This window comes from Gadus chalcogrammus, chromosome 7 (genome assembly GCF_026213295.1).
Source record: "Gadus chalcogrammus isolate NIFS_2021 chromosome 7, NIFS_Gcha_1.0, whole genome shotgun sequence".
NCBI lineage: Eukaryota > Metazoa > Chordata > Actinopteri > Gadiformes > Gadidae > Gadus > Gadus chalcogrammus.
Window position 1 is genome coordinate 33,526,448 of NC_079418.1, and position 16,877 is coordinate 33,543,324.

The 16,877-nt window shown below is 48.7% G+C and overlaps 1 protein-coding gene across 6 annotated transcripts; it reads left to right on the top strand.

Moving 5' to 3' along the window:
• The first annotated feature begins 1,855 nt into the window (after positions 1-1,855).
• Positions 1,856-15,353, top strand: smyd4 (SET and MYND domain containing 4). 6 transcript variants are annotated; one of them, XM_056595291.1, is made up of 11 exons: positions 1,856-1,935; positions 2,188-2,322; positions 2,893-3,040; positions 5,198-5,287; positions 6,445-7,444; positions 9,392-9,598; positions 9,858-10,201; positions 10,349-10,478; positions 13,856-13,972; positions 14,329-14,452; positions 15,142-15,342. In XM_056595291.1, the coding sequence occupies exons 2-11, from the start codon at positions 2,189-2,191 to the stop codon at positions 15,290-15,292; spliced, it is 2,445 nt and encodes an 814-aa protein (XP_056451266.1). In that variant the 5' UTR covers positions 1,856-1,935; position 2,188; the 3' UTR covers positions 15,293-15,342. The 6 variants fall into 6 exon arrangements, with proteins under 6 accessions (XP_056451266.1, XP_056451267.1, XP_056451265.1 ...); XM_056595292.1 differs by having other exon boundaries at positions 1,908-2,097; positions 2,896-3,040; positions 15,142-15,350; XM_056595290.1 differs by lacking the exon at positions 1,856-1,935 and adding an exon at positions 1,967-2,097 and having other exon boundaries at positions 15,142-15,353.
• Positions 15,354-16,877: the final 1,524 nt, after the last annotated feature.

The following is a 16,877-nucleotide window of genomic DNA, read 5'->3' on the forward strand; positions in this document are numbered from 1 at the left end:
GTTCTCTTACAAGAACAGAGATCTGTTCTCTTATCAGAGCAGAACACAGAGCAGAACACAGAGCAGAGCACAATTTAAATCTATATTTTTTCATAACAAAGCGCGACTTTAGACCTTTGTGTTGGCACATACCCACACGCACACACACACACACACACACACACACACACACACACACACACACACACACACACACACACACACACACACACACACAAACACTCATACAGACCCTCCCACAAACCGACTGGCTGCCCATTATGCACCCAGCACATGTCTTTACCTCAGTTCTGTGGGGATGTATCCGACACGAAGCAAAATCAATGTTTGACTTCTGAGTAATTGACTGTACAGAACAACTGACTGAAACTAAGGTCATGATAATGATTATATGGTCATTTGGAAAGGTACCCACCCAGGGTTTGAAGGTCCCATTAGATTGTGTTGTCTTTGGAAATAGTAAGTGATGGAATCTCTCACCTGAGATGCCAGTGGTCACAGATGTTATTTCCTGATTCAATGACGGACTTCCTTCCCTAAAAGCTGTGAATTTACTAGATCTTTATGACATTGATTAGATGATTTGAAATAGACACAGGCAGTGTCTTCACATGATTAACAGAGGAAAGCAGACCCTTTCTCTACCTAGTTAACTTAGTGAACACAGATGTCGGGTACTGACTGGTTAGTTCACTTAGTGAACACAGATGTCTGCTACTGATTGGTTAGTTCACTTAGTGAACACAGATGTCGGGTACTGACTGGTTAGTTCACTTAGTGAACACAGATGTCGGGTACTGACTGGTTAGTTTACTTAGTGAACACAGATGTCGGGTACTGACTGGTTAGTTCACTTAGTGAACACAGAGGTCTGCTACTGACTGGTTAGTTCACTTAGTGAACACAGATGTCAGGTACGGACTGGTTAGTTCACTTAGTGAACACAGAGCTCTGCTACTGACTGGTTAGTTCACTTAGTGATAACAATAGACTAGAATATAACATACGTTTTCGATATCAAATCAAACACATACTTGAATATAATAGAAGTCTTTAATATCGAACACATATTACAACATAATACAATCTTTAAGATAAAATCAAACACATGCTATAACATAATATAAGTCTTTAATATCTAACACATACTTTAACTTAATAGAACTCTTTCAAATCGAACACATACTATAATATAATAGAAGTGTTTAATATGCAACACATACTATAATATAATAGAAGTGTTTAATATGCAACACATACTATAATATAATAGAAGTGTTTCATATCTAACACATACTACAACATAATCGAAGACTAATATGTAACAAATACTATAATACAATAGAAGTGTTTAAAATCGAACACCTGCTATAATATAATATCAATCTTTAATATCTTACACATACTATAACATAATCGAATACTTTAATATCTAACACATACAATAACAAAAAATAAGTCTTTAATATCTAACACATACTATAATATAATAGAAGTGTTTAATATCTTACGCAAACTATAATATAATAGAACTCTTTAATATCTAACCCATACTATAATATAATACAAGTGTTTAACATCTGACTCATACAGTAATATATCTATAAGTCTTTAATCTGTAACACATACTATAATATAATATAACTCTTTAATATCTAACACACAGTGTAATATAATAGAAGTCTTTAATATATAACACATACTATAATATAATAGAAGTGTTTAATATCAACAAATACTTTAATATAATATAACTCTCTCATGACACATACTATAAGATAATATAAGTGTTTAATATCTAACACACACCTCTATCGCCCCCTTGTGGCTTGATCATGTTTCTGTTTGTGTTGATTTCGTCGGCTCAACTAACAGGAGCAGAACTACACTTCCGGGATGAAATAAATGGTTCTTCAAAGTAGTAGTCGGAAAGTAGTAAGTAGCGACTCGGGCGTTGAACAGGACGGGGCTAAAGACGAAGCGGCTTTTACTCTGAAGACCAAAATTATAACCGGAATATTATCGATGGCTTTTATACATTAGTTTGACGGTTGTGCGGGAGACTGTAAATCACTTCCTGATTTTACACGTGACAATGTTAGAAGTTACTCAATGAGTAGTTCATTATAAGAGCTTATTAAGATATATACATACATATCGAAATATCTCTCTCTCTATACGCTTCAGGATGGACATTCCACGTGTTCCGTGGCAGGAGCATGTTGCCCAGCGGTGGAGAGGACTTTCTCCTGGGGACCGGCGGAGGTTCACATCCCTGCAGGACATCGACGCTGTCTTCAAGTTCGCTGCTGAACAGACAACGTGAGGAGACTGATGGGATGTGATGACAACGTGAGGGAGACTGATGGGGTGTGATGACAACGTGAGGAGACAGATGGGATGTGATGACACCGTGAGGAGACTGGTGTGATGAGGATGGATGTCATCGCTGCTTCTCTCAGTGTCATTATCTATTGAGTGGCTAGTAAGCTTCACATCGGATAAAGTGCATCAACTAAACTATTTTCTGTAGTAACCCTGCTTTAACTCACAAGCAGCACACATGTTATTTGGATGAACTCTCTTAACGCCAAACATGCACTGATCTATTTACATATCGTTTTATAATATTGTATAATAATATATATCATATTTAACCTCTCGCTCTGTTGAGCACCTAATCCCAGCATTAACATTGACACTTTATTGAATAGTGTGTATAGTATTAAGTAGTGATGTATAGGGACAGTAATTATTATCGAGCTATGTGTAAAGGTAACTTAAAGCACCAGGAGTCCTGATGGTAACAAGGCAGAAGCAGAAAGCAGTGGTTTGGGGATTTAGTGGACTGGTTATTCCCTGAATGCTGTTAATGGTTTCTGCTTCTTCCAGCAGTGAAGAAGATGTGGATGTTCTGCAAGGGATCGCCAAGGGTTACCGGGTGCAGAAGGACGCAGCGCGAGCTGCCCTCTGCAGGGAGCGTGGAAACAGCAGCTTCCAGATCAGAGACTACACAGCTGCTGCGCTACACTACTCACAGGTGAACCGCTACACCACCGCTACCCTACTCACAGGTGACCCGCTACACCACGCTACACTACTCACAGGTGACCCGCTACACCACCGCAACACTGCTCACAGGTGACCCGCTACACCACCGCTACACTGCTCACAGGTGACCCGCTACACCACGCTACACTACTCACAGGTGACCCGCTACACCACCGCAACACTGCTCACAGGTGACCCGCTACACTACTCACAGGTGACCCGCTACACTACTCACAGGTGAACAGCTACACCGCCGCTACACTACTCACAGGTGAACCGCTACACCGCCACTACACTACTCACAGGTGAACTGCTACACCACCGCTACACTACTCACAGGTGACCCGCTACACCACCGCTACACTACTCACAGGTGAACCGCTATACTACTCATAGGTGAACCGCTACACCGCCACTACACTACTCACAGGTGACCGCTACACTACTCACAGGTGAACCGCTATACTACTCATAGGTGAACCGCTACACCGCCGCTACACTACTCACAGGTGACCGCTACACCACCACTACACTACTCACAGGTGACCCGCTACACTACTCACAGGTGACCCGCTACACCACGCTACACTACTCACAGGTAAACCACTACACCACCGCTACACTACTCACAGGTGAACCGCTACACCAAGCTACACTACTCACGGGTGACCCGCTACACCACCGCTACACTACTCACAGGTGAACCACTACACTACTCACAGGTGAACAGCTACACCGCCGCTACACTACTCACAGGTGAACCGCTACACTACTCACAGGTGAACAGCTACACCGCCGCTACACTACTCACAGGTGAACCGCTACTGGGATGAGCTCACAGCTGCACACAGCTGTCAAATGGTGCAGGAATCACATTAATTTTATTGTTACTTTATTCATTAATTTTATATTATTGCCAACGTTGTATTGCCATTCAAATATCCACTGACTTTAAGGAGACTACTTCATTAACAGAGGGAATATAAATAAGTACATGTTGCTCTACTTCCTGACAGTATTTAACGAAACACTAGGGCTGCATCCGAATACTCATACTTGCATACTATATAGTATGCATTTTGTAGTATGCGAAAAATATAGCGCGTCCGAATACTCAGTACGCATTCTGTAGTACGGAACACGTTTCCGAATGCGTACTACCGCCGAAGTAAACCACGGACCTCACTACGCTATCCCACAATGCAACCGGAGTCTGGTAACAAACGAAGAAGAGATGGCTGACCCGACACCACCAACAGCGGCTTTTTATTTGTGTGTGTGTGTGTGTGTGTGTGTGTGTGTGTGTTCAATAAAAAAGGAAAAATTAACTTCAATCGTCTTTTTCACGGAGTAACAAATAACTGTAAATGTATTATTACAAGTCATTTTATTATTCCAAAAAAATGACTTACCAAATGTCCACATATTTACATCATAACCTGCCGGTAAGTCGCTCTACGAGATGACCGACGACGACGCCTTCTAGCAGCGATATCCATTTCAAGAGCCGTTCGCGGAGAAAGAGAATTTTTTTATTTAATAGCAACGATAACAAGACGGAAAACAGGTACATTTTGCCGCCATCTGGGGGGAGATACGTCATCTCCAAACATCCGGTGGAGTTTCGGCGGTGTTCGGAAGCGTTCGGAGGCGTTCTACGCATAGCTGTAGACCGTACTACACAGTCAAGTGTAGTCTGGTCAAGTAGTAGACACTGGACAGAAATAGTATGTACTAAGTATTCGGATGCAGCCTAGGACTTTTCAGTACTATGGGACAGTATAGAAAGAAACATTATGACTCTTCAGTACTATGGGACAGTATAGAAAGAAACACTATGACTGTTCAGTACTATGGGACAGTATAGAAAGAAACACTGACTGTTCAGTACTATGGGACAGTATAGTAAGAAACACTATGACTGTTATGACTTTGCTAGTACTGTGTTCAGTGCTTCACCGTTCACAGTGCTGTGGTCTCTGTGTTGCAGGGTGTGTGTTCAGTGCTCCACTGTTTACATTGCTGTGGTCTCTGTGTTGCAGGGTGTGTGTTCAGTGCTTCACCGTTCACAGTGCTGTGGTCTCTGTGTTGCAGGGTGTGTGTTCAGTGCTCCACTGTTTACATTGCTGTGGTCTCTGTGTTGCAGGGTGTGTGTTCTTCCCCCCGGGGCTCAGAGCAGCTCTCTCTGTGCTATGCCAACCGGTCTGCGTCGCTCTTCCATTTACAGCGGTACCAGGTCAGAGAGTCTGAATAGATAGTAGATAGTACTGCTATCGTGGCTGTAACACGGGGAATTGGTTAGCCTAGCGATTGTTGTACTTGCACTTGGTTCTATGAACATCCTTTCTGTACCGACAGCGATATATTGATGCACTTCTTATGACAAATGTACTTATTGTAAGTCGCTTTGGATAAAAGCGTCTGCTAAATGCCCTAAATGTAAATGATGAATGATTAAGACTCTCTGAACATCTGTTTTCAGGGTGTTCAGTGTATAATACAGTTATGTATCAGTCAGTTTAATTTCAATGTTTTTCACAAATTTGTACCAATAGTAATTAAAGGGGTAGTTCTGGATTTAGGACATCGGACCTCATTTCCAAGTGAGCTAGTGTGTTTCTACACCCGAGGTTAAATCAATTATAACACCAGACTATCGATGTAAATGTTTGTATTGATAGAATAATGATGAAAATAAAACTATTCTTTGCGGATAGTTAGTAGTTTATACTTCCCTGTAGTTGGAAGCAGGCTACGGCAGCGGCAGACTGATATTATGTTGGCACCTACCATGTCCCAACTTGTGCGCTTCTCAGTTTACTTTCTGTTGTAGTGAATTGGCTGCTAAGTTTGACCAAGCAAAGGAAAATTCCGCTGCTGCTGAGAAAGTAGTCCCTCAAACTTTAATGCGATCATTGCGATGCATGGATATAATTTTATTTCTATCATTATTCTACCAACAAAGGCATTTACATCGATAATCTGGCGTTATGATTTATTTGCCTCGGGTGTACTGTGGAGTGGGTAAGACTCTAGCCTAGCACCAGCAATCTCCTCAACTAGAAGGACTGAATTAAACGTGTTGGAAACGGTCTCCAATGATAAATAACACACTGGCTCACTTGGAAATGAGGTCGGATGTCCAAAATCCAGAACCACCCCTTTAAGTAACTAACAATAATAATAAATAATAAATTAAATTTACATAGCGCTTAATATGGTACTCTACGACACTTAACAATGACTTTGAAGTCCTGATGGAGTGGAGCACGATGTAGAGAATGGCTCCTTTACGTTTGTGTGTCATCCTCTGGCTCAGCTGGTTCATCTCCTCTGTTATCATCATTCTATATCTTGTCTATTATCTTTCTTCTGACCGGTCTCTACTCCCAGGAGGCCCTGGCCGACGTGGCCAGTGCCCTGCAGCACGGCTATCCTCCTCACCTGAGGCCCAAGCTGGAGGGCCGGCGGGGGCAGTGCCTGGGACGGCTGTCTGAGGGGGGGGGGGCGGAGCCTAAAGACTCAGGGGGGAAGGACGGCCCCCACGACGACCCGTCTCCATCTGAACACCGGGTGGTCGCTAGTGGGGATCCCGGCGCTCAGATCTCCCCCTGCGTGTCGGTCTACTTCCACCCAGAAAAAGGGAGACATCTGGTGGCCACTGAAGGGGTGGCAGCAGGGGGGCTGATCATGGTAGACCAGCCCTACAGCTGCGTCCTCGTACCCGGGACCGAGGCCCTCAAAGGGAAGCCGGGGAGGAGGAACCAGGTGGAAGCGGCGTCCTTCGGGACGGAGGAGCGGCGATGTCACCGGTGTCTCCGTGAGACCCTGAGCACCCTGCCCTGCGAGGGATGCTGCTACAGCCGCTACTGCTCGGAGGCCTGCCGCCAAGGGGCCCGGGAGGAGCACCACCGCTGGGAGTGCCCCGTCGGAGCGGAGCTGGCCGTGACGGGGCTGATGTCCCAGCTGGCGCTCCGGGTGGCGCTGAAGGCGGGGTGGGAGAATGTCCAGAGGGCGCGGAAATCGGTCACGGAACGGGAATCATCCGGACCAAAGCTTCCGGGCGGCGTCTCCGTTGACGCTTCGCCCGCCACGGACGAAGGCCACTCTTCTGACGTCTACGTCAGCGTCTACCGCCTGCTCCATCACCTGGGTCGCCAGAGCCCCGAGCTACGCTTCCTGTGCGCGGTCACCATAGCGACCCTCTTCCTGAAGCTGAGGCGGGCGGGGCCGCCGCCCACCTCTTGGGGCGGCGGCGGTTCCCCTCGGACGAACCTCAGCCAAGAAGACGCAGGCTGGCTCCCAGAGCACTGGCTGCTGGGTAGTGTAGTTCTAAGGCACATGCTGCAGCTGAGGTGTAACGCGCAGGCGGTCAGCGTCCTCCAGGCTGAAGGTAGGAGCAGCTTACCTCTTCTGGTGTTGGTTAGGGTTAACCCTAACCCTAACCCTAACTCTTTTGGGGCCCTGTCTTGCATCCGGCGCAATTGACTTAATCACTGGCGCATGTATCGTTGCTAGTCTGCAACTGGCACAGAGCGTTCTTTTCCCTCCTGCGTCACGTGTCGGTAAATTAGGGAATGATCTTGTGCCCCCAGGGGCGGCTCGGCGAAAGGAGGAGGCGTGTTCTGGCGCAAACGTTCCCTGGTGCTATCTTGCAGTTTCAGAAACCACTTGCGCCACAAACCAGGAAATACCTGGTTTAAAGTCGGTGTTGTTCAGATGCTATTTTAAGGGCGCAAGCATAATGTTGCTTGTGCACCTCGCACATACACTTTGCTTCTCTCATCTACCTAGCCTCACATTCTTGGTAAATTATTAGGGAAAGAACACCTGATACAGCGTTAATAAGTTGTAGTTTTAAATCAATGTATCTGCAAACACCGTACAGCAAACACATATTTTCTTGACACAGACATCGTGTACATGCTCATAACTTTTAGGATTGAAGAGTATTTGATCGTGAGAAAACATGGTTTTCCGCGAGTGAGTGTTTAAAAGTATGTATGAATGCGTGCACGCGTGTGTGTATGTGTATCACTCGAGCAGGCGCACACTCGAGTGGGCGCGTGTGTGTGCGTCCATCTGTTTAAATACACGCAAACTAAAGACGTAAATGCATATTAGGAACACAAGTTGATAACGATAATGCATACAATACTGATAAGAAAACAATGTTTATAATGTATCGCGTATATCATTAAATAGAACCAAAATTTGTCAACATTTATTTGAGGACTCAGTATTTCTGAAGTTGTGGAAGAAAACCTTATTCCATGCGTTAATTAGGCCATATTATTTAGCCATAAACTGAGCCATTTGAAGTTTGTAATTCATGTGCATCTGTCTCATCGGAGACTGCAGACGTGCTGTCAAAATATCAACTTGTCAGATTCAAATGCGCTCATGGCTCTTAAAGGGGATGGGAGCTGGCACTCTCATTGGTTTGTTGCACGTTACGCCCAAACCACACCTACGGTTAATGAGCTACTTCAGACCAACCCTTTTTAGATTAGGTCCGGGCGCAAGAGTCATTTTTCGCGCCGCTAAACAAGCGACATCGCCGTAGAACCGCCCACAGAGCTACTTGCGCTTGGCGCTTCTCACTTGCGTTTCGGAGCGTTAACATAGGGCCCTCGGTGTTGGTCGTTGGGCCCTCGGTGTTGGTCATGGTCGTAGGGCCCTCGGTGTTGGTCGTTGGGCCCTCGGTGTTGGTCGTTGGGCCCTCGGTGTTGGTCGTTGGGCCCTCGGTGTTGGTCGTTGGGCCCTCGGTGTTGGTCATAGGGCCCTCGGTGTTGGTCATAGGGCCCTCGGTGTTGGTCGTTGGGCCCTCGGTGTTGGTCATAGGGCCCTCGGTGTTGGTCATAGGGCCCTCGGTGTTGGTCGTTGGGCCCTCGGTGTTGGTCATAGGGCCCTCGGTGTTGGTCATAGGGCCCTCGGTGTTGGTCATAGGGCCCTCGGTGTTGGTCGTAGGGCCCTCGGTGTTGGTCGTAGGGCCCTCGGTGTTGGTCGTAGGGCCCTCGGTGTTGGTCGTTGGGCCCTCGGTGTTGGTCATAGGGCCCTCTGTGTTGGTCATAGGGCCCTCGGTGTTGGTCGTTGGGCCCTCGGTGTTGGTCGTTGGGCCCTCGGTGTTGGTCGTTGGGCCCTCGGTGTTGGTCATAGGGCCCTTGGTGTTGGTCATAGGGCCCTCGGTGTTGGTCGTTGGGCCCTCAGTGTTAGTCATACGGCCCTCAGTGTTGGTCGTTGGGCGCAGAGGGTGAGAGGGGAACACTGTTGGACACATCAAGCCTGTTCAGAGGGACATCCATCAGAGACCTTTCCTCCAGTACTTCTCCTCCTCCAGGTGCCGGGGGCTCCAGGGTTCAGGCCGTGCACGAGGTCCAACTCGCCAGCGCTCTGTTCCCCGCCCTCAGCCTCCTCAACCACGGCTGCCGCCCCAACACCAGCCTGCAGTTCAGCCCCCCCCCAGCAGGGCCCCCCGGAGGGGTCACACTGGCCGTCAGAGCGGCGGAGGACATCGCTCCCGGACAGGAGGTCCTGCACTGCTATGGTGAGGGCCGGGGGGGGAGGTTAGTCACTAAGGATCACTAAGCATCAGGACCTGTATGATAAGGCTGATCAGTGGGGGGCGGTGGGATAGCAATAGAGATCACTGGGCCAGTCTGCTGGTGCACTGGACAGTTCTTAGAACAGTCATTAGTTCTGACTCCAACCACCCGTTACCACATGGAGGAGCCCCACCAGCTGGTGGGGCTGACGGGGCTAGAGCCGCAGAACAACACGACTAAGAGCCTCCTGTCCTCCTTCAGGTCCTCACAGCAGCAGAATGCAGACTGCTGAGCGCCAGCGCCTCCTGCTGGCGCAGTACTACTTCCACTGTGGCTGCGCCGCCTGCTCCCAGCAGCCTGGAGGCCCGTCTGGAGGCCTGTCTGGAGGCCTGTCTGGAGGCCTGTCTGGAGGTCTGCCCGGAGGTCTGCCCGGAGGCCCGTCTGGAGGCCCGTCTGGAGGCCCATCTGGAGGCCCGTCTGGAGGCCCGTCTGGAGGTCTGCCCGGAGGCCCGTCTGGAGGCCCATCTGGAGGCCTGTCTGGAGGCCCGTCCGGAGGCACGGAGCTCCAGGGCCTCCAGTGTGAGGTGTGCAGGAGCCCCCTGCAGGTTTGACTCCACACTGCACCTCACTGCGGAGTCGGGGTTCACTGTATTATATTATTTAATATATATTATATCATTTAAAGAGGCTCATGTTGGCTGTTGTTCAGCCTGTGTTATGCATCATGTGACTGGGTCCACTGTGGTCCTCAGATCTGTGCGGACGGGAGGGGGGGGCCGGTCTGCGGCCGGGCCCCCTGCTGCTCTGAGCTGAGCCTCAGACTGCAGGAGGTCAAGGGTCACCTGGAGACGGCTGGGGGGCACCTGGACGGAGACCGGCCAGGTGAGGGCCGCCTCCACCCCCACCTCCACCACCTCCACCCCCACTGTCCACCACCTCCACCCCCACCCCCACTGTCCACCACCTCCACCCCCACTGTCCACCACCTCCACCCCCACTGTCCACCACCTCCACCCCCACTGTCCACCACCTCCACCCCCACCCCCACTGTCCACCACCTCCACCCCCACTGTCCACCACCTCCACCCCCACTGTCCACCACCTCCACCCCCACTGTCCACCTCCACCCCCACTGTCCTCCACCCCCACTGTCCACCACCTCCACCCCCACTGTCCACCACCTCCACCCCCACTGTCCACCACCTCCACCCCCACTGTCCACCTCCACCCCCACTGTCCACCACCCCCACTGTCCACCACCTCCACCCCCACTGTTCACCACCTCCACCCCCACTGTCCACCTCCTCCACCCCCACTGTCCACCACCTCCACCCCCACCTCCACCACCTCCACCCCCACTGCCCACCACCTCCACCCCCACTGTCCACCACCTCCACCCCCACTGTCCACCACCTCCACCCCCACTGTCCACCACCTCCACCCCCACTGTCCACCACCTCCACCCCCACTGTCCACCACCTCCACCCCCACTGTCCACCACCTCCACCCCCACTGTCCACCACCCCCACCCCCACTGTCCACCACCTCCACCCCCACTGTCCACCTCCACCACCTCCTGTTGTTCAGTGTTATGTTCTGTTGTGTGTTGTGTTCAGTATGATGTTGTGTTGTTGTGTTGTTCAGTATGATGTTGTGGGGTGTTGTTCAGTATGATGTTGTGTTGTGTGTTCTTGTGTTCAGTGTGATGTTGGTATGATGTTGTGTTGTCCAGTATGGTGTTGTGCTGTTCAGTGTGATGTTGTGTTGTGTTGTTCAGTGTGGTGTTGTTCAGTATGATGTTGTGTTGTTGTGTTGTTCAGTATGATGTTGTGTTGTTCAGTGTGATGTTGTGAGGTGTTGTTCAGTATGATGTTGTGTTGTTCAGTATGATGTTGTGTTGTTCAGTTGTGGCAACCCTGATCATCGGCGGCTGAGGTTCCCGAAGGAGACGGACCAAATAGGGTGTGGGTCAACGGTTTTTATTGCGTATAACCACTTAAAAAAGGTAAAACAAAAGACAACGAAAGTTCTTCCACTTATGGGGTAAAAAGGGTGAGGGACCTCCAGGTCCGGTCCGTCGGTGAGGTCAGCATGGCTCCCGCTCCCGGCTTCTCCCGCGACCGTCGCTCCCTCTCAGCACGAGCCACATGGCTGAGAGCGCCCCGAATGAGTGGAGAAGCAGGGTTAGGGTTAGGGTTAGGGTTAAAGCTATTTAAGCTGCTTCTCCACCGGTTCCTCTGGTGCTCCTCATCTTCTTAATTGGCGACGGCCGGGTTGCCACACAGTATGGTGTTGTGTTGTTCAGTATGATGTTGTGTTGTTCAGTATGGTGTTGTGTTGTTCAGTATGATGTTGTGTTGTTCAGTATGATGTGTTGTTCAGTATGATGTGTTGTTCAGTATGATGTTGTGTTGTTCAGTATGATGTTGTGTTGTTCAGTATGATGTTGTGTTGTTCAGTGTTGTGTTGTGTTGTTCAGTATGGTGTTGTGTTGTTCAGTGTTGTGTTGTTGTGTTGTTCAGTATGATGTTGTGTTTTTCAGTGTGTTGTGTTCAGTGTGATGTTGGTATGATGTTGTGTTGTTCAGTGTTATGTTTTGTTGTGTTCAGTGTGATGTTGGTATGATGTTGTGTTGTTCAGTATGATGTTGTGCTGTTCAGTATGGTGTTGTGTTGTTCAGTGTTGTGTTGTTGTGTTGTTCAGTATGGTGTTGTGTTGTTCAGTGTGTTGTGTTCAGTGTGATGTTGGTATGATGTTGTGTTGTTCAGTGTTATGTTGTGTTGTGTGTTGTTGTGTTCAGTGTGATGTTGGTATGATGTTGTGTTGTTCAGTATGATGTTGTGTTGTTCAGTGTTGTGTTGTGTTGTTCAGTATGGTGTTGTGTTGTTCAGTGTTGTGTTGTTGTGTTGTTCAGTATGGTGTTGTGTTGTTCAGTGTGTTGTGTTCAGTGTGATGTTGGTATGATGTTGTGTTGTTCAGTGTTATGTTTTGTTGTGTTCAGTGTGATGTTGGTATGATGTTGTGTTGTTCAGTATGATGTTGTGCTGTTCAGTATGGTGTTGTGTTGTTCAGTGTTGTGTTGTTGTGTTGTTCAGTATGGTGTTGTGTTGTTCAGTGTGTTGTGTTCAGTGTGATGTTGGTATGATGTTGTGTTGTTCAGTGTTATGTTCTGTTGTGTGTTGTTGTGTTCAGTGTGATGTTGGTATGATGTTGTGTTGTTCAGTATGATGTTGTGTTGTTCAGTGTTGTGTTGTGTTGTTCAGTATGGTGTTGTGTTGTTCAGTGTTGTGTTGTTCAGTATGGTGTTGTGTTGTTCAGTGTGTTGTGTTCAGTGTGATGTTGGTATGATGTTGTGTTGTTCAGTGTTATGTTCTGTTGTGTGTTGTTGTGTTCAGTGTGATGTTGGTATGATGTTGTGTTGTTCAGTATGGTGTTGTGTTGTTCAGTGTTGTGTTGTTGTGTTGTTCAGTATGGTTTTGTGTTGTTCAGTGTGTTGTGTTCAGTGTGATGTTGGTATGATGTTGTGTTGTTCAGTGTTATGTTCTGTCGTGTGTTGTTGTGTTCAGTGTGATGTTGGTATGATATTGTGTTGTTCAGTATGGTGTTGTGTTGTTCAGTATGGTGTTGTGTTGTGTTGTTCAGTATGGTGTTGTGTTGTGTTGTTCAGTGTTGTGTTGTTCAGTATGGTGTTGTGTTGTGTTGTTCAGTGTTGTGTTGTTCAGTATGGTGTTGTGTTGTTCAGTATGGTGTTGTGTTGTTCAGTGTTGTGCTGTTGTGTTGTTCAGTATGGTGTGGTGTTGTTCAGTGTGTTGTGTTCAGTGTGATGTTGGTATGATGTTGTGTTGTTCAGTGTTATGTTCTGTTGTGTGTTGTTGTGTTCAGTGTGATGTTGGTATGATGTTGTGTTGTTCAGTATGATGTTGTGTTGTTCAGTGTTGTGTTGTGTTGTTCAGTATGGTGTTGTGTTGTGTTTTTGTGTTCAGTATGGTGTTGTGTTGTTCAGTGTGTTGTGTTCAGTGTGATGTTGGTATGATGTTGTGTTGTTCAGTGTTATGTTGTGTTGTGTGTTGTTGTGTTCAGTGTGATGCTGGTATGATGTTGTGTTGTTCAGTATGGTGTTGTGTTGTTCAGTGTTGTGTTGTTGTGTTGTTCAGTATGATGTTGTGTTGTTCAATGTTATGTTCTGTTGTGTGCAGTGTGATGTTGTGTTGTTCAGTATGGTGTTGTGTTGTTCAGTATGGTGTTGTGTGTCTCCTCAGACGAGGCCCTGGTGTTGCTGAACAGCGCGTCCCGCGCCGCTGGAGCGCTGCTCTCTGAGAGCCACCCCCTGCTGGGAGAGCTGGCAGACGCCCTCGCCCGCGCTCACGCTGCCCGGGGTCGGAGCACCGTCCTAACCCTAACCCTTTGAACCCTAACCCTAGAACCCTAACCCTAACCCTAGAACGCTTTAGAAGTAGAGACCTTGAAGGTGGAAAAAAAGAGTTGCAACCTTCAAATGTTAAGAAATATGGTGTGCTTTAAGTACAAGTGTAGGACCATTATCCTGCTCCTTCTTGTGTTTGTATAACTACTGCAGTGTGAATATACAACACGTTGGTTCACACACAGCCGCGGTACGCTGGTCCGTCCACTAGAGGGCAGACTCAGACCTGTTGGGGTTACTGCCCAGCTGTCCTCTCATACTGGAGACTCCTCTCAACTGTGATCCGGTTAACCCCTTGTTGTGCTGCAGGTGATTGGAGGAGGGCTGCAACCCAGCTGAAGCTCAGTACGGTGGCCACAGAGGTTCAGTACGGGGGGCGGAGCCTGGAGCTGGGACGCCAGCTCTTCAAACTGGCCCAGCTCCACTTCAACGGGTGAGCTCACCGCTATTACCCTCTTATTAATGAATTATGATGTATAGTAGAACTCACTTTGAAAGGACTTGGAGACCTAGATCCTGAGTCTGTATTACTCTATTCCTTAATATTGATTGGTAAGTTATTTATCAGACATCGTTACCCAGAGTTGATCAATGTCCATATTGAGTTGAGAGGCTTCTTGCTCACGGACTAACCCTAACCTCCATGCAGTCCAATAGCTGCAGTCTTTATATTAATCTTTTGTGATTAACCCTAACCCAATCATGTGTGGTTAACCCTAACCCTAGCCCTAACTCTAACCCTAACATGTGTGGTTAACCCTAACCCTAAACCTATCTTTTGTGGCTAACCCTAAACCTAACCCTATCTTGTGTGGTTAACCCTATCATGTGTGGTTAACCCTAACCCTAACCCTATAATGTGTGGTTAACCCTAACCCTATCTTGTGTGGTTAACCCTTACCCTAACCCTATCATGTGTGGTTAATCCTAACCCTATTTTGTGTGGTTAACCCTAACCCTATCTTGTGTGGTTAACCCTTACCCTATCTTGTGTGGTTAACCCTTACCCTATCATTTGTGGTTAACCCTATCATGTGTGGTTAACCCTAACCCTATCTTGTGTGGTTAACCCTTACCCTAACCCTATCATGTGTGTGACCTCTTCCTCGCGGTCCTCCCCAGAGGCCAGCCTGCGGACGCCCTGGCTGTGATCCCCAGAGCTCAGAGCCTGCTGCTGCTGCACTGTGGTCCCCACTGCCCGGAGATGCACGAGCTGCAAGCCATGGAGGAGTGTCTCACAGGGCAGCGCGGGAGGCCACCGAAACACCTCTAGCCGTGCCCAGCGCTTCTACTGGTGCACATTGTAATTTAATAAATAGTATTCATGTCACTTTGAAGGATCGTGCAATTCTTATTCTCTGACTCAAAGTGTTAACATATTTTGAATTGATTATTTATTAGATTGTCATTATGAAAGTGATCTGCAGGACAGTTGAGGGCCTAGAGAGGGAGACGGGCAGAGAGGGAGACAGAGCAAAGGGAGAGACAGGCAGAGAGAGAGACGGAGCAAAGGGAGAGATAGGCAGAGGGAGAGACTGGCAGAGAGAGAGACGGAGCAAAGGGAGAGATAGGCAGAGGGAGAGACAGGCAGAGAGAGAGACGGAGCAAAGGGAGAGACAGGCAGAGGGAGAGACAGGCAGAGAGAGAGACGGAGCAAAGGGAGAGACATGCAGAGGGAGAGACAGAGCAAAGGGAGAGAGTCAGAGAGACTGGCAGAGAGAGTCAGGGAGACGGAGCAAAGGGGGAGACAGTCAGAGAGACAGGGAGAGACAGGCAGAGAGGGAGACGGAGCAAAGGGAGAGACAGGCAGAGGGAGAGACAGCAAAGGGAGAGACGGAGCAAAGGGAGAGACAGGCAGAGAGGCAGGCAGAGGGAGAGACAGGCAGAGAGAGAGACAGGCAGAGGGAGAGACAGCAAAGGGAGAGACAGGCAGGCAGAGCGAGAGACAGGCAGAGAGAGACAGGCAGAGGGAGAGACAGTCAGAGAGGCAGGCAGAGGGAGACAGCAGAGGAACGCTCCATTCCTCCCGCCTCCCTCACTGCGTTAGAAACCGCCCAGCCTGTAGAATCGGCGTCACACTAAGACGGAGCCGTAGAGGTCGTTTGGCGAGGACGCCAGGGAGGTCTTCATCAGGCTCCTCCCACGGGCCAACAGGGGGCGGAGCCATCAGGAACATGGACCCCGGCCAATTAGACGGTGATGAGACGAAGGGCACACACAGGGAGTGAGGGTCGCAGGAATAAGAGGCGTTGCAGAGCGCTGGAGAGAGGAGGAGGGAAAGGGGGTTAGAGGAGGACACACATGCATGCACACACACACAGATACTCACACACACAGATGCTCACACACACACACATGCACAACAACACATGCACACACGCACCCACAAATCAACACCATCCAAGCTTCCCAGACATGCTTTGTGGTTAATGTTTGGAGGACTGGCGTCCGCAGGAAGGAGGTCGCCACACAGTGATGGCGGAAGGCGGGGGTAAGGTACGTTACTTCCTGCCAGCTGGACTCCAACGACCGCTCCAAGGACTCCTGCATGCTGAGGACCCCCTTGATGCAGACCTCTCCAGTTCAGCTCCGGCCGTAGCCCAATATGCACCTCTCAGGTACCCTGATACGCAGAGCACTGCAGGCTCACTTAATCATTCACCAACACAACCGCCTCCACACTACACCTGCACCCCCTCTCCTCACACCTGCACCCCCTCTCCTCACACCATCTCCATCTCTAGGTCACACTCTCCATCGCTCTCTCCTTCAATCTGTCATTCCTTCACTCATAACTTTCCCTCTCTTTCTTTAACTCTTCCCTCTCACACACACACACACACACACACACACACACA

Bases quoted from the DNA above. Each gene is read 5' to 3' on its own strand.
- smyd4 (XM_056595290.1), top strand. The intron at 2,323-2,892 runs GTGAGGAGACTG...TGCTTCTTCCAG, and splicing joins TTCGCTGCTGAACAGACAAC to CAGTGAAGAAGATGTGGATG. The intron at 10,479-13,855 runs GTGAGGGCCGCC...GTGTCTCCTCAG, and splicing joins CCTGGACGGAGACCGGCCAG to ACGAGGCCCTGGTGTTGCTG.